Source organism: Chrysemys picta, chromosome 1, assembly GCF_011386835.1.
Source record: "Chrysemys picta bellii isolate R12L10 chromosome 1, ASM1138683v2, whole genome shotgun sequence".
Lineage (NCBI taxonomy): Eukaryota > Metazoa > Chordata > Testudines > Emydidae > Chrysemys > Chrysemys picta.
The window spans coordinates 325,795,338-325,821,258 of NC_088791.1; the positions used below are offsets into that span (position 1 = coordinate 325,795,338).

General features: G+C 42.4%; 1 protein-coding gene across 3 annotated transcripts; it reads left to right on the forward strand.

Moving 5' to 3' along the window:
- Positions 1-1,535: 1,535 nt before the first annotated feature.
- Positions 1,536-24,699, forward strand: CCDC82 (coiled-coil domain containing 82). 3 transcript variants are annotated; one of them, XM_008178630.4, is made up of 8 exons: positions 1,536-1,789; positions 2,960-3,518; positions 4,235-4,460; positions 5,356-5,448; positions 12,135-12,259; positions 12,912-13,082; positions 20,606-20,791; positions 22,440-24,699. In XM_008178630.4, exons 2-8 carry the CDS (start codon positions 2,967-2,969, stop codon positions 22,503-22,505), a joined length of 1,419 nt encoding a protein of 472 aa, XP_008176852.1. In that variant the 5' UTR covers positions 1,536-1,789; positions 2,960-2,966; the 3' UTR covers positions 22,506-24,699. The 3 variants fall into 3 exon arrangements, with proteins under 3 accessions (XP_008176852.1, XP_023955349.1, XP_008176851.1); XM_024099581.3 differs by having other exon boundaries at positions 1,574-1,704; XM_008178629.4 differs by having other exon boundaries at positions 1,701-2,474.
- Positions 24,700-25,921: the final 1,222 nt, after the last annotated feature.

The following is a 25,921-nucleotide window of genomic DNA, read 5'->3' on the forward strand; positions in this document are numbered from 1 at the left end:
AGAGTAGCAGCCGTGTTAGTCTGTATCCGCGAAAAGAACAGGAGTATTTGTGGCACCTTAGAGACTAAAAAATTTATTTGAGCATAAGCTTAAAAACATTTGAGGAGCTGGGCTGTGGTCCTTTTACAAGGCTGATTTTGATCCACCTTGTGACACAAAACTAAATAGTAAAACACAGCATAAGGGAAGGTTTCAAATTTTGACAGCTAAGTATCATTGACAACATGAACTTGTTCTGAAAATATTAATAGGCCTTACTGCGTGATACAGAAAACCTCATCTCTCTCTTCTGAAATATTTGTAAAATATTTAATGATTCTTTACATCTCTCTGTTATCCACTGATTACACTACACCACAAAATGTGAAACTGCAGTAGGTTTTTACAGTGGCAAGGGCAGTAATAGTCAAATCTTTACTATCTGAAAAATAAATGCAATTCTGTCAATAAAGCAGGGGGGTGTGGGGAAGGGGAAGGGCATGACAATAGAGAATACTTGTCAACAGCCTACAAAATGGCCTAAACTACTCTTTAAAGCCAAAATAAAATCCTCAATCAATTGAAAAAAGTTCCTGTATTCCTTTGGCATGGGTAACTGAGCCAAAGGGCTGCATTGCCCTTCCTGTGTGGTGTAAAGTGGGTGTAAAACACTCCCCAAAACACAATACTAGCATTTACACCCACTTAGCACTGGTATAAATGATGATATACAGTTCAGGGAGATGGAGAATCGAGCCTACACTTTCAAAATGACTTGTCAAAGTCCACAGAGGAAGTTTGTGGTACAGCCAGGGAAAGAACCTTGGGTGGATAAATTTAGGCACAGCCCCGGTAAGATGTGGAGCCAGGTCAGGACCCTGGCCTCCAGTGGACTCTGATGCAGGCAGAAGCACACCCACTACTTTACCTTTCCATCAAGTGAAGCATATTCTGCCTGCAATTCTCATCATAGTCCCTGGGTTGATGTGCATAGAGGGCCAATGGAGGGCGCTGCAGCCCCCTGCCCACTGTCTCCTTTAAAAAGAACAGGAGTACTTGTGGCACCTTAGAGACTAACAAATTTATTAGAGCATAAACTTTCGTGGACTACAGCCCACTTCTTCGGATGCATACCGAAGCTTATGCTCTAATAAATTTGTTAGTCTCTAAGGTGCCACAAGTACTCCTGTTCTTTTTGCGGATACAGACTAACACGGCTGCTACTCTGAAACCTGTCTCCTTTAGGTCACCATGCCTCTTCCAGGTCAGGCCTGCACACGCCCAGGTCTTTTTCCACTGCCTTGGCCAGTCAAAGATCTGCTGATTCCCTACCCCCACTGGGCAAGGTTGGCTCCAGCAGCCTGTCCCCCAGCTGGAGCCAAGAGGGTCCTGGCTCTAGTACTGGTCCCCCAGGTACTTGCTCTCTCTCTATCTCTTCTCCCCCGCCCTGCCCAACCCAGTGCCAGTCACACCCAGGCCAAGAGCCCCTTCCATCCAAACCAACACCGTGGGACCTTTCTGCGTAGGAGAGAAACAGTTTCCCGCCCCGGCAGTGACATCATCCTAAATCTCAACCTCCGCCCCAGGCAGCTGGCCCAGGCAGGCAGCATGCCAGGTCACGTGACCCCATTCCAACGGCCTCCCAGCACTTCCGTCAACACCGAGTGGGAGTGAGTGACAGGCGGGACGCGCCAATCACTGCCTGCGAGGCCGCTGCACTTGAAGGTGGGAGGGTCCGGGTGCTGCGCTGGGGGAGCAACGGCACTCGGCGCGGGGATTCCTGGGGTGCGCGCGGCCGGAGCCTTTAAATGTGCGTAACGGGGGCCCTGTCTGACCCCCTCCCCTCGGGGAGGCGGGAGGTGTCCTGACTGGGCTGCCGCGAGAAAGCCCCCTCGGAGGGACTGGCCCCGCGGGGGGCGCTGACGGTTAAACCTGCCCGCCAGCGCGGTGCGCTCCTTGGGGCGGGCCCCGGGCTGGGCTATTAGCGGGGCCGCTACACCGGCGCTGGCCGTGGCGATGCGCCGCCCCTCCCCTCCCCTCCCCTCCCTGCACATCTAGCCCGCGGCAACGCCCCGCCGCGCCTGCGGGGCCCCGCCGCCTTCCCGCCTTGCTGTCATCCCCGGGCGGTCGGGGAGGGTGTCACGTAAGGCCCGGCCGCCCGTTTGAGGCGTCCGAGCTGCATTGCCCCCCCCCCCCCCATTGCAAAAGCTGGCGCCCCAGTTACCGTGCAGTTCCTTGCAGTCTCCGCATCCCAGGGCTCCTTTGGCCCCAGGCGGCTAAGCTCAGCTGCCTTCTGCCGTGGCCTCGGTTCTTCAGGACTGAAAAGCCCTTGCTCTGTTGCACCCCAAGGCGGGGGTTTGAGGAGCAGAAGAGTTGTGAATTTGGAATAAACTAAGGAAACTCCCAGTCAAACAGTCACTGTGCTGGGTGTAATGCAGAGATCCCATCATAAGGTTGTCTGAATGAAGGGTCATACAGAAGCCAGAGTTTGCACAGTAAGAGTAAAGCATTCTAGTGGTTTTGTTACCAAGGAAATGAGATGTATGGGTACCTGTCTCTTGTAGTATTTTCCTATTCTATTCTTTTTACACATGCCCTTCCTCTGGACATCACTAAGGGGCAGAGTTAAGGTTGATGAAACATCTTAACTGTACATGTAAATGTAAAATTTAAATTAAAACTTTCCGATTATGGGATTTTTTTTCTCCATTTTATTTGTGGGTTTCACTTTCCTCTGTTTCTAATGCCTGGTGTGTGTGTGTGTAATTCTTAATAACAATAACATTATTATAAGGTATGTCGTACCATGAAATTATTGCTGTGCACTCTCAGCCCTTTTGTCTGAGAGCTTCTCTAAGCAATAGACCATTAATCATAGATGTATTAGATTAATAATGCATACTGTTTTGAATATCTTGGTATCATAGCTACTCTGAGGTTTTTTTTGGTAAATACAGTTTGTTTTTTATTATTGCGGTAGCTTTTCAATGGAAACAAAACCAGTTATCAGAAGATATGAAACAAGGAGGAATACAAGAATAGAAGAACCAGCATCCAAATCTCGGGTTGATTGGAGGCGGACTAAAAGAGAGACCATATTGCTTGATAGTGATGAAGAACTCACATCTGCTTCAGAAGATGAACGACTCTCCTCTACATCAGAAGACGAAGTGGCTGAAAAACAAGAAACTGTAGTTAAGAGAGAGAATCTTTCAGATCATGAGGAGAAAGGCCATGATGACACAGTCGTAGAGGATGTGGAGGATGACTGCATCACTCCAGGGAAGCGTAAGAGGTCGAGCACATCTGTAATGTATGACAGTGACAGGAGTGATGATAGTGACATCCTTATTAGAAAAGTATTTGCTAAACGTTATTGTATAATGGATGAAGATGAGTGTTCTCAAGAACAGGAGCAATATAAAACCCCTACTACAGAAGAAGACTTGACTAATGGGAAACAGAAGCGGCTAATAAAACTGAAAGAACTCGCAAGACAAAGATCAGCTCGGGCATCCAGTAATAGTAAATATTGTGTGGTATGTTTTTACCTTTGAAATTCAATACTTTGTTTTTTCATACATATCACCTCACAGAACTTTACTCTCAAGATAGGTTGGGAGCTCCCCAAAAGTTGCAAGAGCTTCATCCCCTACACTTTCAGCGGATGCATGTTGCAACTATGCAGTAGTGCTGTCTCTGATGCCTTTAGTTTTGGGTTTTTTTTTTTTTTTTATTGCCAAGGGCTGAAGAGCTCCTTGTGTTTGTTTTCATAGTCAGCCAGAAGACTGAACTCATTAGAACTCATCTGGCCATCTTCTCCAAATAGTTAAGGATACGTTCCCTTTTTTTTTTTTTCCCTCCCCATAATTTTTTATTTTCTTTTAAAATTCCTTTTGTTTAAAAGGACTTGACAGAGACATTGGAGGGGGCTGCCAGACCTCCTCAATGGAGGAACATGCTACCTAATTGAGGTAGCTTAGACTTCTAGAGCTAAGAAAACTGCTACAGACAGACGCAGGAACAGAGATCTATATGAATTACATGTCAAAGTAAACTTTCTCTTGTTTGGACTGTTAGTCAATTGAAATCTCTTTTCTTGTTAATTGAACATGCAATATTCAAAGGCCAAGAGTGTGTGTGTGTGTGTTACACACAAAATTGCATATTTTACGAAGCAATGCAAATGTTGAAAATTTCATAGGGGGAAGTATTCAAATGATGGTTTGTTTTAAGATGTTTTTAATTTACTTAGGATTCTGATGATGATGATGATGTGGAAATAATAGAAGAATCATCCTATCCTTTACCCCTCACACCAACAGCAAGCAGTGACATTGATGATGATGATGATAGTATGAAAGACTTTATAGTTGAGGATGAAGAAGAATGTGCAGAACATTCTGAGGATGAAAACCAACCACAAGGGAAAGAACTGGATACATCAAAATTCCAATTACTGGAATATTACATTCCACGCTGTAAGGTTAAAATAAGCCACAAGTTGATATGAGTACTTTGCTTGTAAACCCATGATTTGGTGTTTATTAGAACTTGTCTATATTAGCTCAGAATAGTGCGAAAGTGCATGATAGCTTGAAAGTAGAAAATTAAAATTCAAAAATGCTATAGCTTATTGTGGCGGCATTGTAGCTTCCATAACAATACTCAGTCATTTTATTCCTTTATCTTACTGGGTTTTGTGGGCTTTTTTTTTTTTTTTGGTGTGTGGGGGGGGAGGTGGAGTTGGTAAGGTGCTGTAAATGTATTTTCAGTTAAATGTGAGGTAAATTATTCAGCCCCTGATGTTGGGTATCAAATTCCTATTTGACACGAAACTTCTTGTGGTTCCTAAAACTCTTGCTGCATTCTTCAAAATCAGCCATGTTAACCCTAATGTTCTGGCTGAATTCTGTTGTAGGTAATTACTATTCTTGGGTAGCTACCTAAAGTTCCTCCTGCAGTTTCTCTTGGATACAGTATCCTTTGCTTTCTATCATTAACTATTCTGTGTTATTGCCATGTGCTGTTAAAGAGAATTTGTGTTACACCCCTGTCTCCAAAGTATAATCAGCTAATGGAAGGGTGTGTGTGTGTGGCTTCTATGGTAAAGTTCTTTGATATTGTTTGGGATGAAAGGCACTGTTTAAATGAAAGATCTTAACTTCAAAAGTCCTCTGTTTTTGTATATCTTGAATTGAAATTTTGAAAAACTGAATAATTGAAAAATTGCTTTAAAAATTGCATTTATAGTATTTGAGATTAGGTACCTCTTTATCAAATTTTGCATGAAACATGTATGGTCTGTATATGAATTTGTTGCTTGTGAGGCTTTTTTACACTGTTAATTGCTTTATCTGGTTGCATTTTTTCTAGTCTCTCGCTGTGACCATTATGTCCACTTCCAAAGAGTTGTAAAAGCTTTCCTCATCAACACAATTGATGACACTTTTTTGAGCTCATTGTATGGTAAGTAACATTACATGGCAGAAAATGTAATGCCTGTGGGGTAAAACATTATGGTATTTATGCATAAGAAAGTCATATTTGGTAGTTGGTGTGGGTCTGGGCGTTAGAATTCCTGGGTTCTTCTTCGAGTGCTTGCTCATATCTATTCCAATTAGATGTGCATGCACTGCGTGCACGATCGTCGGAAGATTTTTACCCTAGCAACTCTCGGTGGGTTGGCTGAGGCGCCCCCTGGAGTGGCGCCCTTATGGCGTCGGATATATGCCCCTGCCGACCCAGCGCCCCCTCAATTCCTTCTTACCGCCCATGACGGTCATTGGAACTGTTGAGAGCGGCATAGCTGACCTCCACATCCCTAGCTTACTCGTTGTATTATAGATAGTTCTTTAGTGTCGTTTACCAGTTTAGTAAGTTTAGAGTAGTTCTTATTGAATTTTGTAGATTTAGTGTATATAAGTTGAGGAAACGGGGTTTATCCCCATTCCTCTGCCCGGTACCAGGGCTCATGCCCAAGTCTCCGGGTTTCAAACCTTGCTCGGCCTGTCTCAGGCTGATGCCTATTGGAGATCCCCACGACTCCTGTTTGAAGTGCCTGGGGGAATCTCATCAGCCTGATAAGTGCCGCATTTGCAAGGCTTTTAAGTCTCAGACAAAAAAGGAGCGGGACTTCCGTCTAAAACAGCTCTTGATGGAGGCGGCACTTAGTCCAGTGCCCTCGGCACTGCGCGCAGACCAGGCACCGTCGGTCCGAAGCGCGCCTCCGGCACCGGAGCAACCCAGCACCAGCAAGGTCCCTCGGCACCGGACGTCTCCGGCACAGGTACAGACGCGGCACCGCTCGCTGTCCCCACGGCCCAAGAAGCAGCACAAACCACCTATGCGGACTCAACAAATTCATGGTAAAATGAATGGTTACCCTGGGTACTATTATCCCATTCCTGGAGACTGGTACGCCGCCCTTGACATGAAGGATGCGTACTTCCACATAGCGATCTACCCACCGCACAAGCGGTTCCTTTGTTTTGTGCTCGGACAGCAGCATTTCCAATTTGCGGTCCTCCCCTTCGTCCTCTCCACAGCGCCACGGGTCTTCACGAAATGTATGGCTGTCGTAGCGGCCTGGCTCTGCAGACATCAGATCCAAGTGTTTCCGTACCTCGACGACTGGCTCATTCGGAGTCAGTCCGAGCTACAGGTGCGGTCTCACGTTTGCTTCATCATGACCTGCTTCAGGCAACTGAGCCTGCTGCTCAACGCCGAAAACTCCACTTTGGAGCCAACCCAAAGAATAGACTTCATCGGGGCAGTCCTGGACTCGAATCTCGCCCGGGCATGTCTACCGCAGACCCACTTCCAGTCCATGATAACTATCATCCATGCCCTCCGAAGCTTCCCAACCTCGACAGCACGCACGTGCCTCAGTCTTCTGGGCCATATGGCCTCGTGCACCTTCGTGACCAAACATGCCAGACTACGCCTCCGCCACTACAGATCTGGCTCTCGTCAGTATACCACCCAGGCCGGTACAGTTTGGACACAGTACTCACGGTGCCGACGAAGGTCTTGTCCTCTCTGAGTTGGTGGCTAAACCCCAACCTTGTTTGCGGGGGGATGCCATTCCATGCCCCACAGCCCTCTCTAGTCCTCACCACGGATGCGTCCTCTCTGGGCTGGGGCACTCACCTCGCGAACCTTCGCACACAAGGCCTTTGGTCCGCACAAGAAATATTCCTGCACATCAACGTCAGGTAACTGAGAGCAGTACGCCTAGTGTGTCAGGTATTCCCTGAACATCTGAAGGGCCGTTGTGTCATGATCTTCACAGACAACACAACGGCCATGTTTTACATCAACAAGCAAGGCGGAGCATGGTCGGCCCTCCTTTGTCAGGAAGCCATACATCTCTGGGAATTTTGCATAGCCCACTCAATCGACCTGGTGGCGTCGTTTCTCCCGGGAGTCCAGAACACCTTGGCAGATCACCTCAGCAGCTCCTTCCTTGCTCACGAGTGGTCGATACGTCCGGACGTTATCCATTCTGTTTTCCGGAGATGGGGATTTCCCCACATAGACCTTTTCACCTCTCGCGAGAATCAGAAGTGCCAGGTGTTTTGTTCTCTCCAGGGTCGCTCCCTGGGGTCCCTGTCGGATGCCTTCCTGATACCGTGGGAAGACCACCTGCTGTATGCCTTCCCTCTGTTTCCGTTGGTCGACAAGGTCCTTCTGAAGTTACGCAGAGACAAGGCCCGCTTAATCTTAATCGCTCCAGCATGGCTCAGACAACACTGGTACACCACACTCCTCGATCTGTCGGTGACCGAACCAATTCCTTTACCATTGTGGCCGGACCTGATCACTCAGGAACACGGCAGGTTATGTCATCCAGACCTGCAGTCCCTCCACCTCACAGCATGGATGCTGTATGGCTGACTCAATCTGAGCGGCGTTGCTCCAGTTCTGTGCAGCAAGTGCTCTTGGGGAGCAGAAAGCCCTCCACTAGGTCCACATACCTGGCCCAATGGAAGTGCTTCTCGTGCTGGTGTGCTCTGAGTAATACTATCCCTCTGGAGGTGCCAGTACCTACCATCCTAGGCTATCTGTGGTCCCTGAAACAGCAAGGCCTAGCTGTCTCATCTATCAGAGTACACTTAGCAGCGATTTCAGCCTTCCACCCGGGCGAGAACAGGCGCTCAGTCTTCTCCAGTCCCATGGTCAGCAGGTTCCTCAAGGGTTTGGAACGCCTGTACCTGCAAATTCGTCATCCGGCCCCTACGTGGGACTTCAACCTAGTTCTATCTAGACTCATGGGTGCCCCCTTCAAACCGATGGCCACCTGCTCGCTTCTGTACCTGTCCTGGAAAACAGCTTTCCTCATTGCTATCACATCGGCGAGACGAGTCTCGGAACTTCGGGCCCTCACATCGGACCCACCGTATATGGTGTTTCATAAGGACAAGGTACAGCTGCGACCACACCCCGCTTTCCTCCCTAAGGTGGTGTCTGCCTTTCATGTCAACCAAGACATCTTCCTCCTGGTCGTCTTCCCGAAGCTGCACGCTTCGACGGGAACAACAGCTACATTCCCTAGACGTCCGCAGGGCTCTTGCCTTTTACATCGAGCGAACGAAGCCGTTCAGAAAGACGTCCCAACTGTTCGTAGTGGTGGCAGACCGGATGGAAGGCCTCCCGCTCTCTTCGCAGCGAATCTCGTCTCGGATTACCTCATGTATCCGTGCATGTTATGACTTGGCTAGTGTCCTAACTACACGACTCACTGCCCATTCCACTCGGGCTCAAGCTTCGTCCTCCGCCTTTCTGGCTCATGTGCCCATACAGGAGATCTGCAGGGCAGCGACTTGGTCATCCGTGCACACTTTCGCCTCTCACTATGCCATAGTGCAGCACTCCAGGGATGATGCGGCATTCGGTTCAGCGGTCCTTCATTCCGTGACATCTAACTCCGACCCCACCGCCTTGGTAAGGCTTGTGAGTCACCTAATTGGAATCTATATGAGCAAGCACTCGAAGAAGAAAAGACGGTTACTCACCTTTGTAACTGTTCTTCGCGATGTGTTGCTCATATCCATTCCAAACCTGTCCTCCTTCCCCACTGTCAGAGTAGCCGGCAAGAAGGAACTGAGGGGGCGCTGGGTCTGCAGGGACATATATCCGGCACCATAAGGGCGCCACTCTAGGGGGCGCCTCAGCCGACCCACCGAGAGTTGCTAGGGTAAAAATCTTCCGACGATCGTGCACGTGGCGCACGCACACCTAATTGGAATGGATATGAGCAACACATCTCGAAGAACAACAGTTACAAAGGTGAGACCGTCTTTTCTGGTCCCATGCAAACTAGACACAATCAACTCCGGTTTGAATAAGGACTGGGAATGGCTGAGCCATTACAAACATTGACTCTATCTCCCCTTGTAAGTACTCTCACACTTATTATCAAACTGTACTGGGCTAGCTTGATTATCACTTCAAAAGTTTTTTTTCTCTTAATTAATTGGCCTCTCAGAGTTGGTAAGACAACTCCCACCTGTTTATGCTCTCTGTATGTGTGTATATATATCTTCTCAATATATGTTCCATTCTATATGCATCCGAAGAAGTGGGCTGTAGTCCACGAAAGCTTATGCTCTAATAAATTTGTTAGTCTCTAAGGTGCCACAAGTACTCCTGTTCTTCTGATTGAGTTTAGGTTCTTACAGGATTTGGTGGAGTTTTGTGCATCACAGTGGAGCCAGGGTGTGAGTGTGTGCAGCAGGCTAGTGCGCTGTACAAAGTCACTTTGGACAAACCCTAAAAAGAGTGCTGTAGGGCTTAATTCTTTAAGGTTTGGAAAGTATTTTGAAATCTGGATGAGTTCCTCTCTGTATCAGGGATTTGTCCTTTGATTCGGCTGATATGAGGCTTGATTAATAAAGAATTATATTTAAATATAATTCTACTCAACATGGATTTATGGAAAATAGTTCGTGTCAAACTAACTTGACATCCTCTTTGGATAAGAGTACAAGTTTGGTTGGGCAAAGTAATACTGTTATATACTTCTGTAAGGTGTTTTGACTTGATACTTGACTGCATGACATTTAGATTACAAAGATAGAACAATATAAAATTAACATGGCATACATTAAATGGATTAAAAACTGCTTCAAAATGTAATTATAAACAGGGAGTCATCATCAAGTAGATGTACTGTAGGGTCCTGTTCTTGGCCTTATGCTATTTAAGATCTATATCAATGATCTGGAAGAAAACACAAAATCACTGATCAAGTTTGCAGTTGACACAAAAGCTGGAGGAGTGGTAAATAACAGAGGACAGATCACTGATACAGAGCAATCTGGATCGCTTGGTAAGCTAGGTGCAAGCAAACAATATGGACTTTAATATGGCTAACTGTGAATTTATATGTCTAGGAACAAAGACTGTAGGCCATGCTTACAGGATGAAGGAGTCTATCCTGGAAAGCAGTTACTCTGAAAAAGACTTGGGGGTTGTGGTGGATAACCAGCTGAACAGGAGCTCCCTGGGCAATGCTGTGGCCAAAAGAGCTAATGCAGTCCTTGGATGCATAGACAGGAGACTCTTGAGTTAGAATCAGAGAATTTATTTTCTCTCTATATTTGGCACTGGTGCAACTGCTGCTGAAATATTGTGTCCAATTGTGGCATTCACAATTCAAGAAGGATGTTGATAAATTGAAGAGGGTTCAAAGAAGAGCCACAAGAATGATGAAAGGATTAGAAATCATGCCTTACAGTGATGTAGACTCAGGGTAGTCAGTCTGTTTAGTTTAACAGAGAAAAAGTTAAGGGGTAACTTGACTACAATGTGCCTCAGGAACACATATTTAATAATTAGCTCTTCAGTTTAGTAAAGAAAGGTATAACATGATCAAATGCAGACTGGAATTAAGGTGCAAATTTTTAACTGAGAATAATTTAACTATTGGAACATTACATCACTGACCACTTTTAAATCTAAATGGGATGTTTTTGTAAAAGATATGCTCAAGGAATTACTTTGGGAAAGGTCTGTGACCTGTGCTATACGGGAGGTCAGACTGGGTGATCACAGTGTAGTCCCTTTTGGCCTCGGAATCTATGAATCTTTGAATTACTCTCTATTCGTCACACACAACATCTTCCAAAAAGGACTTATAAGTAAATCTATTAATTAGTTTGAGTTAAAAATATTTTTTAAATAAGCCATTTTAGCACAGTGTCACACTTTGTCCTGAACTATCTTAATAATTGACTTAAGAGGCACTATTTCTTCAAACCTTCCACATAGTTAAAATTTACTGAAAGTTTGCACATATGCTACATTTGAGGAAATTAGTTGTAATTAAGATAATTAGGCAAAACAGTCAGTAAAGAGATGATTATATAGACCAGTGTATCCAACTTTAATTTGTTCTGTGATGTTATTGAGCAGGAAAAGAGGGGGGAACCTATGTGTTTTAAAAATCCATTGTAATCTAATCTGTGACCAGATAGAATAATGATTAGTGCATTTTAGTATGACATCGCTAAGAATGGAAAGTTGAGATTGTTTATATGTTTAACGTATTTGAACTTCTTTTTTATATAATATTCTGATTTCCTTTGTTTGTAATAAATGTTTTGAGGATAATTACAATACTGTAATGTTACTATCATGTACTCCCAACCTTAACTCCCTCTTCACATAACTTTTTGTCTCAGAATTAACTTCATGTGTCTGTATAAATATAGTTCATTAAGCAATTATATTACAAACATTGTAGGGAAAAGGACAGGAGCATCTGTTTTTTCAGACTTTTTATAAGTGTGAGTGGTTATATTTTGAGATTAACTGTTCTCAGATTGAATGATCTTTGATTGGGCAGTTCATTCATATTTTGAGTTTTTATTTCTATTCTTTTTATTATTTTGCAGCACCTGCTGTGGACAGGTGTCTTTATGAATATTTCAAAGTTAATTTTAATGATTTGTGTAGCTTTCCTGGACAACAGATTTTATTGTAAATATCCCCTAATAATCATTAAGGTTACCGTTCTTCAATCAGTAAATAATTATATGGATGCTTTTCAGTGTGTAGTCTCCTCATCTCCCTGAAGATTTTGTAGCTGGAAGAAAAACATACATTCACTGAACATCATATATTGTATTATAGTGACTTTTTTTGAACAGATGGAACAAGGCGAAAGAGATATGCACAAGAAATGGTAACCTCACTCCATTATTTGGATGATCGCTTTATTCAACCTCGTCTTGAAAACTTAATCTCTAGAAGTCGCTGGAAAGAACGATATAAGGTATCTAGCTTCTGTCTTGGTCAATAAAGTAGCTCCAGGTGTCCAAAAAAAAAAAAAAAAAAAAAAATTCATAGACTCTATTCCTAACTGAAAATACAAATCCTAATAACTATTTGTCTTTCCATATTTTGGGGCACGATCTTAATTAGCTGTGATTCTTGTATGTGTATCCAGTAGCTAGTTGCACAAACTACATGATAATACACATCCGAGTATTCAGGGGTAGTGTGTAAATACATCATGGCTGCTTTCCTGTATTTCTAGCTAGATTCTGCCCTGAAAGATGTATTAATGATTGTCCCACAGACTTGGTAAATGCCCCACACATGCACTTCAAAGAGCATCTTTTGACAGTTACACTGTCACAATAAATGTTTGCAGATTTCTTTTAAAGAAACCAAGAAATTCATAATGTAATTCATACAACCTAGAATATGAAATCAGTGTGAAATAATTCAGTCTCATGCATGTGAATGAGGAGAATAATTGAAATAGGATCAAATACAGTGAAATAAATGGAAATATGAATGGGGTTGGTTAGTGCCCCTAAGACATTGGAGTTGAGGGCACTCAGCACCTCACGTAGTCAAGAGTTTTTGTCTTGGTTTAGGGGCTATCCTGTTGAAGAGTTTTATGTAATATATCTTTGTAGGAGCGAGTGGATTGTTACCCTGAAGTCCGCATAGTAATGAAGACTCCAATGAATAGATCCTGTCAAGCTTGTGAACTGCATCGGTACTGTAAGTTTGCTGTGTTGCTGTCAGGAAAGCTGTACAACTATAGAACTTTGGAAACAGATGACTTTATGTTGCATGACAAACAGGTAATTTTTTTTTTTTTAATTCTTCTGTGTTCTTGGTTGGTGCTTTGTACCTTTCAGATGATGAAACAATGAGAGATGATCCCATCATCATAACTAATCCCCCAAGGTGGTGTGCATGGGGGTGGGTTTTTTTAGTTGCCCTGAATTTAGATGTCTAAATCTTTATTCACCATCATTCTTTACCTTACTGGAGCTACAACCTTGGAAGAACCTTGGGTAGAACGAAGCAAGTAATTTATTGATTGACCAAAGCCTGGTGAAAACACTATACATCTATTTCCACCATAAACTGGAAAATTAATATTAAATTTCATGCATGATCTCAGGTTTATCTACACCTTCTTCTATGAAGTCTACTCCAAAAATACTTTCTACAGAATATCAATATTTCTTTTATAAGCATAGTTCGTAATTTCTCTATTAGATTACCTGAATCTGATTTTATAGGGAACTTCTTGAATTTTATTAATCCATATCTTTCACAGTTTCTTGAATAAATTTTCAACACTATTTTAGCATCATTTGTAAATTGCCAAAACTTGATTCTTTTCTTCTAAATTCATATTTGAAATCCTCTAGCCTAAAGCTCTAGGCCAGGGGTCGGCAACCTTTCAGAAGTGCTGTGCCGAGTCTTCATTTATTCACTCTAATTTAAGGTTTCGCGTGCCAGAAATACGTTTTAACGTTTTTAGAAGGTCTCTTTCTATAAGTCTATAATATATAGCTAAACTAAAAACCTTATTTACTTTACATACAACAATAAAATGTTTAAGAAGCTTCATTAAAAATTAAATTAAAATGCAGAGCCCCCTGGACCGGTGGCCAGGACCCGGGCAGTATGAGTGCCACTGAAAATCAGCTTGTGTGCTGCATTTAGCACGAGTGCCATAGGTTGCCTACCCCTGCTCTAGGCACTTGCATAGATATTTAAAAATAAAGAAATTAATCCCATTCAGCTAGTTAACCTATCCATCCTTACTCCAAACCACAAAATTTAAATCAAATAATCAGTAAGACCATAACTTGCAGTTCACTGAAAACTTGAGAAAATAGATGAGCCTTGTAGTGTGCCTGACAGTTAACAGATTCGGGCTATTCTATACCAGGGTAATGGGAGCAAGTCCCTGAATCTAGTTTTCTTCTTTTGCTTTATCTGTCATAGGACAGCAATAAATCCTAATGACCTGTGAGGACAAAGTCAGTGTAGAGTGTGTTACGGTCCAATCGTAAATCTTGTATTGCTTCCCGAGGGCAGCAAATGGGTCTCCAAGAGCAGACATCAAAAACCCCCACCTAAACTCAAGGAGGTAATGAATTATCCAGGACAAGGATGTAATCTCTATTCCCTGTTTAAGACCAGAAAAAAGTCAGTAAAAAGTGTCATGGTTCTCCCTTTATCATCTGCTCAAGGCTGCCTCTTTATATCTTGGTACTCCAGCCATCGCTCCTCAGTGGGTGATGCCCCTTTAGGTCTGGGCCTCCAAACCAGGAATTTTGGCTTTCAGTCCTTCTGCAGTTTACTATGATTGTCCCAGCACATCTGAGCTGAATCCAGCACCTGTAGTTCACGCTCTCAATGACCAGCCATCTATCACAGACACAGTACAATTATTTTTAGGACAAAAGCATTACAGAGTTAACATACCAAAAAACAATAAACAGTTTATATGCATAATAAGCTTACAAGGTGTTACCTCTCACATGGAAATCCTAGTAAGTTTCCAGTTCTTCAAACCCATCCAGCAGGGTTTTGCCCCCTTGGTTACAATTACATGTCAGTTTGAGGAATACTCAGCCAGTTCAGGCTGACCCTTTTGTATTCAAACTCTGTCTGCTGGGCCTCTTGAGCCAAGCCTGAATAAATACAATAACTCCTCGCTTTACGTCCTCTCACTTAACATTGTTTCAAAGTTACGTTGCTGCTCAATTAGGGAACATGCTCGTTTAAAGTTGTGCAATGCTCCCTTATAACGTCGTTTGGCTGCCTGCTCTGTCCACTGCTTGTAAGATTCTGTGGAAGAGCAGCAACTTTACAAGGGAACATTGCACAAGTTCCTCTTCTCCGCCTTCTCCCCCTCCCTCTCACTGCTTCCCTGCTGCCAAACAGCTGTTTGGCGGCATGCTGAGTCTCCACTCTTCCCCCTCCCTCCCAGAAAGTCCTAAGCACAACCAAACAGCTGTTTGGCGGCAGGGAAGCGCTGGGAGGGAGGGGGGGGAGCAGGGATGCGGTGTGCACTGGAGAGGAGGTGGAGTGGGGGTGGAAAGAGGTGGGCCTGGAATGGAGCGGGGACGGGAAGAGACGGGCCTGGAGCATCCCCCGGCAAAGTTGGCGCCTGTTATTCTCCGGGAAAGCTGCCACTGCTGCCGCAAAGGTGCTTCCTAGCGCCCTTGCCTGCAGTGGGCTGTGCCTTTGTGGGGTAAGCCAGGGGCACTTCCCAACCACAGTACAGTACTGTACAGCATATAATACCTTTTGTCTGCCCCAAAAATTTTCCTTGGAACCTAACCCCCCGCATTTACATTAAATCTTATGGGAAAATTGGATTCATTTATCATCATTTCACTTAAAGTTGCATTTTTCAGGAACATAACTACAACGTTAAGTGAGGAGTTACTGTATATGCAATTTGTTCGTTCTTCTCTAGAGTTGTTTACCTATCGTGGGCTCTTTAATAATCAACTGCTACTAACTTTAGTTCCTGGATGAAGCTCGGTAACCCTCCCCCATGTAGCTAGATTGCAATCTCTAGTTCACAAAGATACAGAAACAAAACTTTGACTAATCCCTGGACCCACAGCATACAGCACATCTTAGTAGAATAATCTTTTGAAGTTTCCACACTTCCCAGGTCTTGCATGTGTCACCAAACAGAATCTTCTTTATTGGGGCACCTCCTGGATGGCCTGTTATCCCAGTTAAGAGCACAGGCCATTTTAAAAATTGGAACAGACGTACAATGCCAGACTGAATTTACAGAGTTACTTTCATTACAGTTCATCTTCTCAGTTTGGGTTGGACTACTCAATATCAAAAGCTTGGAGCTTAGATTTTCTTTTCTTTTTTTTAACACTTAACCATCATAGTGCATCCTGACCTGCAAAAATGCATCCTTTGGGGGAATGAGGAGGAAGTACGGTCTAGTTCAGAGGCCACGAAACAAACCAGGGAATGTTACATGACACTAAATTTGCCCCATTTTGCTACTGTAAACAGTAGTGGCTCCTTGGAAGCTGCCCACACTACCTCCTTGTTCCTATGGTGATCCATAATCTGGCCAGTAATGGGTGCTACTCACTGGTACCGTGCTGGAGGTTTCATCTGCAGCTTGTTGACCCAAATGTCCTGTCTTTGCTCTCGTGTCACTTAGCTCAACTGCAAGAGGACAGCACAATGCTAAACTGGCACATCAGGAAAATAACTGACTGAAGGAAAAGTCAGTGCAGCCTCAGTGGATCAGAATGAATGGTATTATGTAATTTGGTTGGGTTTTTTTGTTTGTTTGTTTTTTAAACTATATAAAAGCACCCGAGAGAGAGGATGAAAACTTCACTTCAGTCCTTTCTTCTGCACCTCAGTACACCCCCTTTAATTGTAACAAGTACAGTTTTCTTTTTCTCTGATCTCTGGATTTTTTCTTTTCATACCTATTGGCAGTGGGTGTGGTTGCTATTTTATTTACGTTTCCAGTGACTATTTTTGTTTTTTGTGCATAGCCTTCTTTTTCTTTCCTACCCCCTCCTTGGTTACGCCAAGATGTCACATCTAGTTTAGCATTATAGATGTTAGTGCTTTGCTTTGCTGCCATGTGCCCTATTATCTGGACCATGTCTTCTGCTTGCCAACTTGGTAGTAAACATGACAGTTGTGGTATGTCTTTTCTCATTCTCCTCTGTGGTCAAGTCACTCTGTGCATTCCACATTAACTGGCATAACAAGTTTGGCTAGTTGAGCCACCCAACACAGATAAATTAAGCATTAGGAAAAAGTCAGTGAGATCTCTGAAATTAACATTAGAATGAATGCACTCTATAGACTTTTTCCAAGGCTGAGTTCTAAAGAAGCTTTTGGTAACTTTAACAAAATCTTTCTTGCTTAAAAAAAGTGAAATGTTTTCAGAGATAGATAAATAAATAAATAGGATATCTCCATTAATTTATTTTATCTCCTAAAACTGGAAGGGACCTTGAAAGGTCATCGAGTCCAGCCCCCTGCCTTCACTAGGAGGACCAAGTACAGATTTTGCCCCAGATCCCTAAGTGGCCTCCTCAAGGATTGAACTCATAACCCTGGGTTTAACAGGCCAATGCTCAAACCACTGAGCTATTCCCCCCCTTTATTTACAATCAATAAAGTGTAGATTGTAATATTAAAATTGTACCATATTGGGGAAACTTCAAGGTAAAATGAAAAAATTAAAGGATTTTGAATTAGTTAATACAAAAATACTATGCTGAATTCAACAAGGTAGTTAGTGAATATAGTGAATACACATGTTATTCTCAAATGCCCCATAAATATCCATAATCCAGCTCTTAATTGTTGGGCATTCTGGGATGGTGCAGCAAGTGAAGCTGGATTCCCCAGGTTTCCAGTGATTTTTACAGCATTCTTTGAGGCATAAAGGTTGAAGCCCTCAAAGGGCTGGTCCACACTAACCCCCCACTTCGAACTAAGATACGCAACTTCAGCTACGTGAATAACGTAGCTGAAGTCGAAGTATCTTAGTTTAAACTTACCGCGGGTCCACACGCGGCAGGCAGGCTCCCCCGTCAACTCCATGTACTCCTCTCACGGAGCAGGAGTACCGGCATCGACGGCGAGCACTTCCGGGATCGATCCCAGAAGATCGATTGCTTACCGCCGGACCCAGAGGTAAGTATAGACATACCCAAACTTTACAACTGTTTCTGGACTTGAACTCTTGCAGTACCACTGGGACCCAAACACCAGTCCTAATCCTGCAGTTTGTTGTGGGTGGGTGAACAGTGGCTGTCTCCATGTGGATGCAGCAGTCTGCTCACATGCAGTCAGTTGCAGAATCACAGCCATAGCAAATCCTGGACCTCAAGCCAGTGTACTTGCAATCACTGCATATGGGACAAATCCTAAAATGATGTGTTTCCACTGAAGTTATGCTCATTCACATTACCTGAAGATCTGGCCCTGTATTTTTAATGATGGGAATTACAGAGAATTCCATTGAAAATTAGTCCTAAATTTCTACTATCTATCTAATAATTACCAACAAAATAAATACAGCAAGTACCAACCTTTGCTGTGGAGAATGAGGTCAAGTAGCTGGGACCACTCGCATAGGTAAACATTTAGTGACACATACCGAAATGCTTACAGAAAAGCTAGGATGTAGACTTTGTTTAAAACCTAGCCTGCTTAAGGTTTAAAAGACCGTAAGCTACCACTTAAGCCACACACAAAAATATTCAGAATATTAACAATAACAATGAAATGTATCATCGCTTTATGACTCAGAAGAGAAAATCCTGCAGTTATAATATGGCTAAGCAAAAATACATGCAATCTGAGATCACAAATCCCACAGCTTGAATTAACCACACTACTTTGAGGAGCAGTGGGCCTTAGCCAGTTAGGTACTTGTTGCACACAAGAAACAGAAAAATAACCTCAAGCTAAAACAATACTGTACTGCACTGGAAAGATGTCAATCTCTTATTAGTATACCATAAAGCAGTTGCTGTCAACCTTTCCAGACTACTGTACCCCTTTCAGGATCTGATTTGTCTACACCTCACTTAAAATCTACTTGCTTACAAAATCAGGCATTAAAAATACAAGTGTCAGCACACTATTACTGAAAAATTGCTTGCTTTCTCATTTTTTACAATATAATTATAAAATAAATCAATTGGAATATAAATATTGTACTTACATTTCAGTGTATAGAGCAGTATAAACAAGTCATTTTATGAAATTTTAGTGTGTACTGACTTAGCTAGTGCTTTTTATGTAGTCTATTTTAAAACTAGGCAAATATCTAGATGAGTTGATGTACCCCTTGGAAGACCTCTGCGTACCCCCAGGAGTACACATACCCCTGGCTGAGAACCACTGCCATAAAGCGAAATCCATTTCTCTTGCATAAAGCGAAATCCATTTCTCTTGCATAAAGCTCGAGTTACCCGAGCTGTGTGCAGGAGAAGTGCAGCTGGGCTGGGAAGGTAAAATCCACAAAAAAACAGAGGCCAGATGCAGCTGTAGGCTTTTTTGTTGTTGTTGTTGTTCCCAGAGGCTTTACTCCAACCTATAGGCTAAAGTATCGACCCCTGCCCTTCTGTGCCACTTATACTGGATAAATCCCTCTTCTGATGTGACCCTATGTGACTCAAAACACCCACCTATGTGGAACTAGCATGAAGCTCCCTTCTGTGGAATCTACGGGAGGCATAAGCACACCTGAACTGCTACTCCACCCATAACTTCCCCTCATGATCTCAACGTGGATTTAAGGATGCAGGGGGTCTCATGGTGAATTTCACTCATTCTTAATAACACCTATGTGTTTACCTGAACATAATCATTCTTCATCAATACCAGCTTTGCATAAAATCTGTTCCAACTACTTAATAGGTATCTGTGCACTTGCCTGTATGTAATATTACTACAGCTAAAACCTGTATAACTGTCTGTGTATATGCATGTATACTTACCATTTGCCTATCTGTAAATATCACTGAGTCACATACTGTTAAATATACAAGGCCATCAAATGCAACATCTATATATTTGCATCACGGAGGCTTCCCAGGTGTAAAATAGTGATGAGTGTGAAATACAAGGGTTTAGGTTCCCACAGTGCTGCTAACTTAGCCACAATACATGCACTGTGTATTTTGTGGTTATATTTAAAGCCAATATTTTGTCAAACTCTTCTATAGGCTTTAGCAAGAGGAAAAAGTTAACATGCATGTAGGTGGATTTGGTGCATCTCTGGAGATTTTTTTTTTTAATTTCTTGAATGTTCAAAATGGTTGTGCATCCTTGGTGTGACCCTGATATAGCTTTTGCTTTTTAGGCTTTTGAGCTTTTATTCTTAATAAATCCAGACTTTATTTCATACATTTTAATTCCATGAATGTTGAAGTGGCTACATCTTATGACTCCAGCAGGTAGTAAGTATAAATGAGAAAGGATTTAATCAGTTTTCCTCCAAACATTAGGGGATTTTGTAAGCGTTGCTCAGGTGGATCTACTGGTAGCATTTCACTTTTCCTGCAGAGCTGTGCGTAGTGGTTCTTGAGGAACAGGGTCAGATGGAACTACAGTTGCGCTGAATCACCAGCCGTTGCCCCTGCATGCTTAGGGTGCAAAGAATGTGGGGGCTACATTGCTTATAAAATAGAGTAAATCATATAGTATCAAAGGCTGTTTAGTTCATTATTTCAAAATACCAAACTGATTTAGCCATGCATTTTATTGTCAAGATGATCATTGCTTCATGTTAATTTATCTTAGATAACCAAGTTTGTTCACTTTTTTTATATAGGTTTTGAAGGTTGGCAGCGTGTGTGCAAATCGTACAAGGGTTTATCATAATCTGAAACATTTTAAATTCAAGTTGTATCAGCGCTGCTGTTCAGTTACAGAGGTGGAGGGCATTCAGGATGAGCCAGTCAAAGACACAGTCGACAGGCTTTTCAGTCAATTGGAAGAGAGTGGCTGGATTCAGGAGGTATGATGGAATCTGTCATTGAGTTAATTCCTTTGTATCAAAGGCAGTAGTGACAGCAATGCTAAATAAAATGTCCATGTTTTAACTAAGCAATAAGTTGTAAGAAGTTGTGCGTTTGTGGTCTACTGTAGTTCATTCAAGATGGTAAAGGGTAGACATCAGCCATGCAAGACTTGTAATAACTTTCCATAAAATGCAGTTCTGCTCTGAAAAGTGACTCAAAAATAGTACCTATTTACAGAACAAAGCTGCTCCTTGCAAATAATCAGTCTGATTTTAGTCACAAAAGTAAGCAAGTCCCTTACTGATTTTTACTCTTTTTAGCACTGCTGGACAGGTAAGATGGGGGAGCTGGATTCTATTCCACAGCACCAGCAAAATAATTTATTTGGTTCCAATTACAGTTAAAGATTGAGTTTGCACAGGTGTAATTCAAAGCATAATATGAAGGCAGCAGTGTTACACAAGTGTAACTGAGAATGGAATTTGGCCTGTAGAACTTTTATTAATAGTGACAATGTGTGAGTTTGACTATTGGGAAAGGCACAGTAACTTGACCCAAAGGAGTGTAAATCAGAGATAAAGGAGGGCTTTGCTTGGGCCATTTAAAATACTTACAGCTTATATACTTGTCTGATAGACTTTTCTCCACTGGATTTCAAATTCATACTTCCAAGCAAATTCAGCTTCTTTGGCCATTTATTCTCCTCCATTCAAAAATGTGAGTTTCAGGCCACCTCTCTTTTGGAATGGACCCATTTTTGCTTGTCTGTTTAAATGGGCAACTTCCAATGGAAATAGTAGGGCCCTTTTAAAATGAGTTTTTAAAGCATGAATATTTTTGGCAAAATGAACCCATATTAATGTCATAAAAAATGCACAATGTAACATTATTAGTAACACATTAATTTATTTTTATTCTTGTATTTATTTTATTATGTGCTGCTGCAGTAGTCAGTCCATGTGCTACATCAGTGTTTCTCTAACTGGGGTCGCCGCTTGTGTAGGGAAAGCCCCTGGCGGGCCGGGCCGTTTGTTTACCTGCCCCGTCCACAGGTCCGGCCGATCGCGGCTCCCACTGGCCGCAGTTCGACGCTGCAGGCCAATGGGGGCTGCTGGAAGCGGCGGCCAGTAAGTCCCTCGGCCTGCGCCGCTTCCAGCAGCTCCCATTGGCCTGAGGCAGTGAACCGTGGCCAGTGGAAGCCGCGATCGGCTGGACCTGCGGACGCGGCAGGTAAACAAACCGGCCCGGCCCGCCAGGGGCTTTCCCTACACAAGCGGCGACCCCAGTTTGAGAAACACTGTGCTACGTGATACAATACCGGGGTCTTAGTTAAAAAATAAAAAGTGGCATAATTGATGCAAGTACACTAGATACCCATGAAATACATCGTACTAAGCCTCCACAGTGTTTCTGTATCAGGATCAGTTTTTCTTCATTATTTTGATTTCTTAAAGCTTCATGAAACACTATAGGACAAATTACCTGAGTAGAGCAGGGCTTACCAAATTAGGCTTTGGTTCTCTCTGCTTCTGAATCAGTGCTGCTGCTCTTGTTTATGAATTAAGCTTGGCACAACAAGAAATGTATGTGCTTCATTCAGTTGCTGTCCTTGATGAATTGACATGGTTTTTATTTTATATGCAGAGATATGATTATCTGGAAGAATATATGAATGATGCAGATTACTTCCAAGAAGAGAAAATGGACTGAGTGGTCATGCATCTCTTTGAAAGAAGCTTTGTAAAAATCGCTAACTAGCTATGATATCCACCTGTCCACAAAAACATCTCCAAATGCTTTTCAAGATGTTTTCTTATGCTGCATTGTATTTAAGTCTTCAGCTGTGCCTGTAAATTGCCATACATATAAAAAGAAAAAGCAGCATATTCTTTTATACCCCTTAATTTTAAATGTCAAAAGAGTGATTTAAAGATGTTTTATGAAGTAAGCAACCTTGTTATGCAGAGGTCACTTGAACTTTCCTTTGTGGTTAAAAAGACTAGTGTCCAAGTACCTATGTATTCATGAAATAAAACTTCTGTATATTGATGCCCAGCTCACTGGCAGAGATGTGAGAGAGGGTAAGCCCCAATTAACCCTTTTGGGGGATGTAATTTATACTTTCTATTGAAGTATTGCTACCCATCACATCCCTGTAAACTTGAAATATGAGCATTAACCAGTTAGCATGGTTATAGTGAGAATGAAACATAACCAGACACATTCATTCATTAATCCAGTATCAAAACCACCTTCACTTCTCATCCCTGGATGCCTAGAATACTGCAATTTGCATATGGCCATAGCGGCTGATGTGAAAGATGTCTATATGTAGTACAGACGGCACAATAGCTACTGCCATGTATTGAAAGATAGGTGGATAATTCCTGCAAAACTAACTAATAACAGTAATCGCCTGGCTGACAGGTGGGAAGGTGTGCAAAACCTTGTTTGTGTTACATGTGGTGGGGTGTCATACCTCTCTGGGACATATAAAGCCCTAACCCAACTTTCTCTCTCCTGGGTCTTCAGAGATGTAGGAGGAGTTTAGTGATGTGTACATTAACCCTTTGGCCCACTCGCTGCACATAAAAGAAAGCAGGCAGTTGGAGTTGGGAGCCTAGTGACAAGGGGAAAAGTAAATGCTGCTCTTTTTTGCTTGAGTTGTGGAAGAGGATAACTACTTCAAACTCTTCTTGCCTCCTGGGAAAATGAAGGACAGTTTTTGTTATTAGTTTAAACCCTACAGAGGAACAGATATTAAAGTGAATGTTATTCTTGGGGTGTAGTCTGATCATACCTATGAAGAGAACCTACTGTCTAACAGTGCTGTGTGTTCAGTATTATAATACTCCTGTGGGAATGGTGGTTTTATTGCTGAGCATGTTGCAGGGATAGTCTGAGGTTAAAATTATTTTTTTTAAATCAACATAGTAAAATGAATCCATATTAAGTACATGATCTACTCACAAGCAGTATCCCAGCATCCATAGACTTTAATTACATAGATCTTCACGCTACTAACTGCATATTATCAGAATAAAATGTGTATGCCAAATATGTCAATACATTAATCACCCTCCAGATTACCTCTGGTAGATACCCAGTTGCCTTGCTTCCCATGCTAACACTTATATATGATCCCACAAGGTGTGTGGCAAAGGTATGAGTTAGCTCTGCTTTCTGCACTGAAGACTTGCTTCCCTCCCCCCTTTTTTTTCCATTGCTATTTGGGGCCTGATGCAAAGCCTGTCAGAGTCAAGGGAGAGACACCTATATTCTTTAATGGATTTTGGATCAGGCTCTTGGGGAAAATCCTACTAGACTTGGCCCTGATCACATCACTTTTTAGGAAGACCAGGCCTCTTGTACAGTGCACCAGAAGAACAAAACCAGTGTACCACATTACACACCACCTTGTCAAATGCACACCATGCACCAGTTATGATTGTGCCCCAGGCATTCATAGTTAACACTTGAGGGCGAAATTATTACACAATACCATTTTATTGTTACATACTACTTTTCCTTCCATGCAACTTTTTTTTTTTTGACATTTTGAATACTCTTTATCTTTGCAGATGAATACAGTTCTGCAACAAGAAGTCTATGTTTAACCTCCTTTGCAAAAGTGGGCAATGACTGATTTTTCCAGCTCATATTTTGTTAGCGTTCAAGAGGGTTTCTGTATCTCTCTAACATTTATCATGCTTAAGTTTACACTGTTCATGTCTAGAAGCATTGAGCACATCATTGTTAAAAAGTACAACTGAGGAAAGCGGTTTGGAAACGGATGTAATTTTGTACTGCATAATGGAAGATGTCTACTGCCACCTATTCAATTAAGCTGCACTGGCAAAATAGGGGATGCATTTTAATAAAAATGAATGTGCTTTGCACCTTTTCCCACCATTTCTTTCTCATTCATGCAAGAAAAAGAATTATTAATAACCAGTATTTAATGTAGAGTAAGTGAAGAGTCCTCTTTTAGGTATGTGCCTGCTCCTGTGATGGCTAGAAACCATATAACATTAATGATTGCTTTGTACTATTTTTTAATATATATATAATATATTTCATATTTTTCCCACCCAAAATAAAAAGGGGTTAATTAAAAAAATAGTTTATTTCATCCACAATAGAAAAAATATTCACCTCACTGTAGAGGCAGTACAGGAACAAATTGATTATCACTCTGGCAAGAAACCAACCACACAGCAAGGAAAGGCCAAAAATGTACTTGCACCGGGGAATCTGCTGCAAGAAGACTGACAGATCAGGTGGCAAAACTGAGACATCTGACTGTAATTACACTTTTTACTGGTTCCTGTGGATTGTACCAGCTTAGTCACATCCCCATTCACTGACTTGTATGTTCCAGCTCTTGTGCATCACTTCTGAATTTGGCCCTTTCAGTCTTCCCCCATATGAGCAAAAACAAGGAGCAGAGCAAGGCATTAGGGTGAGGGCAGATCAGTAGCTGCAGTGACGTTAGCCATTACTTGTTACATGTGCACAGAGCAGTGATACGTACTTCGCAACAGAACACTGTTTAAGCAGTTATGGGGGGGTGAGAGGGCTTTCCCCAATTTCCAAAAAGCCTGGCCTTAATTCCTAGGATTTAGACCAGGATATTCTTGTCAAAGGTAAGACAATGCAATTAAGGCTGTGAATGGGTTTTTCCGGTAACATTGTGGTATCTGGAAAGGAAGAAGCTGGTGGGAATTGTGGCCAAAGAGGTATCTCAGAACGCTACATGCATTTGCTCGAAAGGGTTACATGGGGACATAGAATAAACAGCTTCTTCCCAGTTCTGCCTCTGTGGCCAGCTAGAATTCCCAGAGAGCCCCAAACACATTTGTCTGAAGTGGGTGAGATGTATGCTGCTTAGCAGCCTTTCCCAACTAGCCCCATCTCCCATTATTACATGTGTTACCTTTTGCACAGTGAAGAGGAACTTATGGTACCTCTTAAAATAATATGAAATCTTGATTCCACTACATTATTCCATCAAATAAAATTCTAGTTTTCTGATTTAATATTACTTAAATTAAACTGAACACTACAAAATTCAAAACACTACATTAATGTAATGATAAGGGATATAAGTGAATAGAAGTCAACAA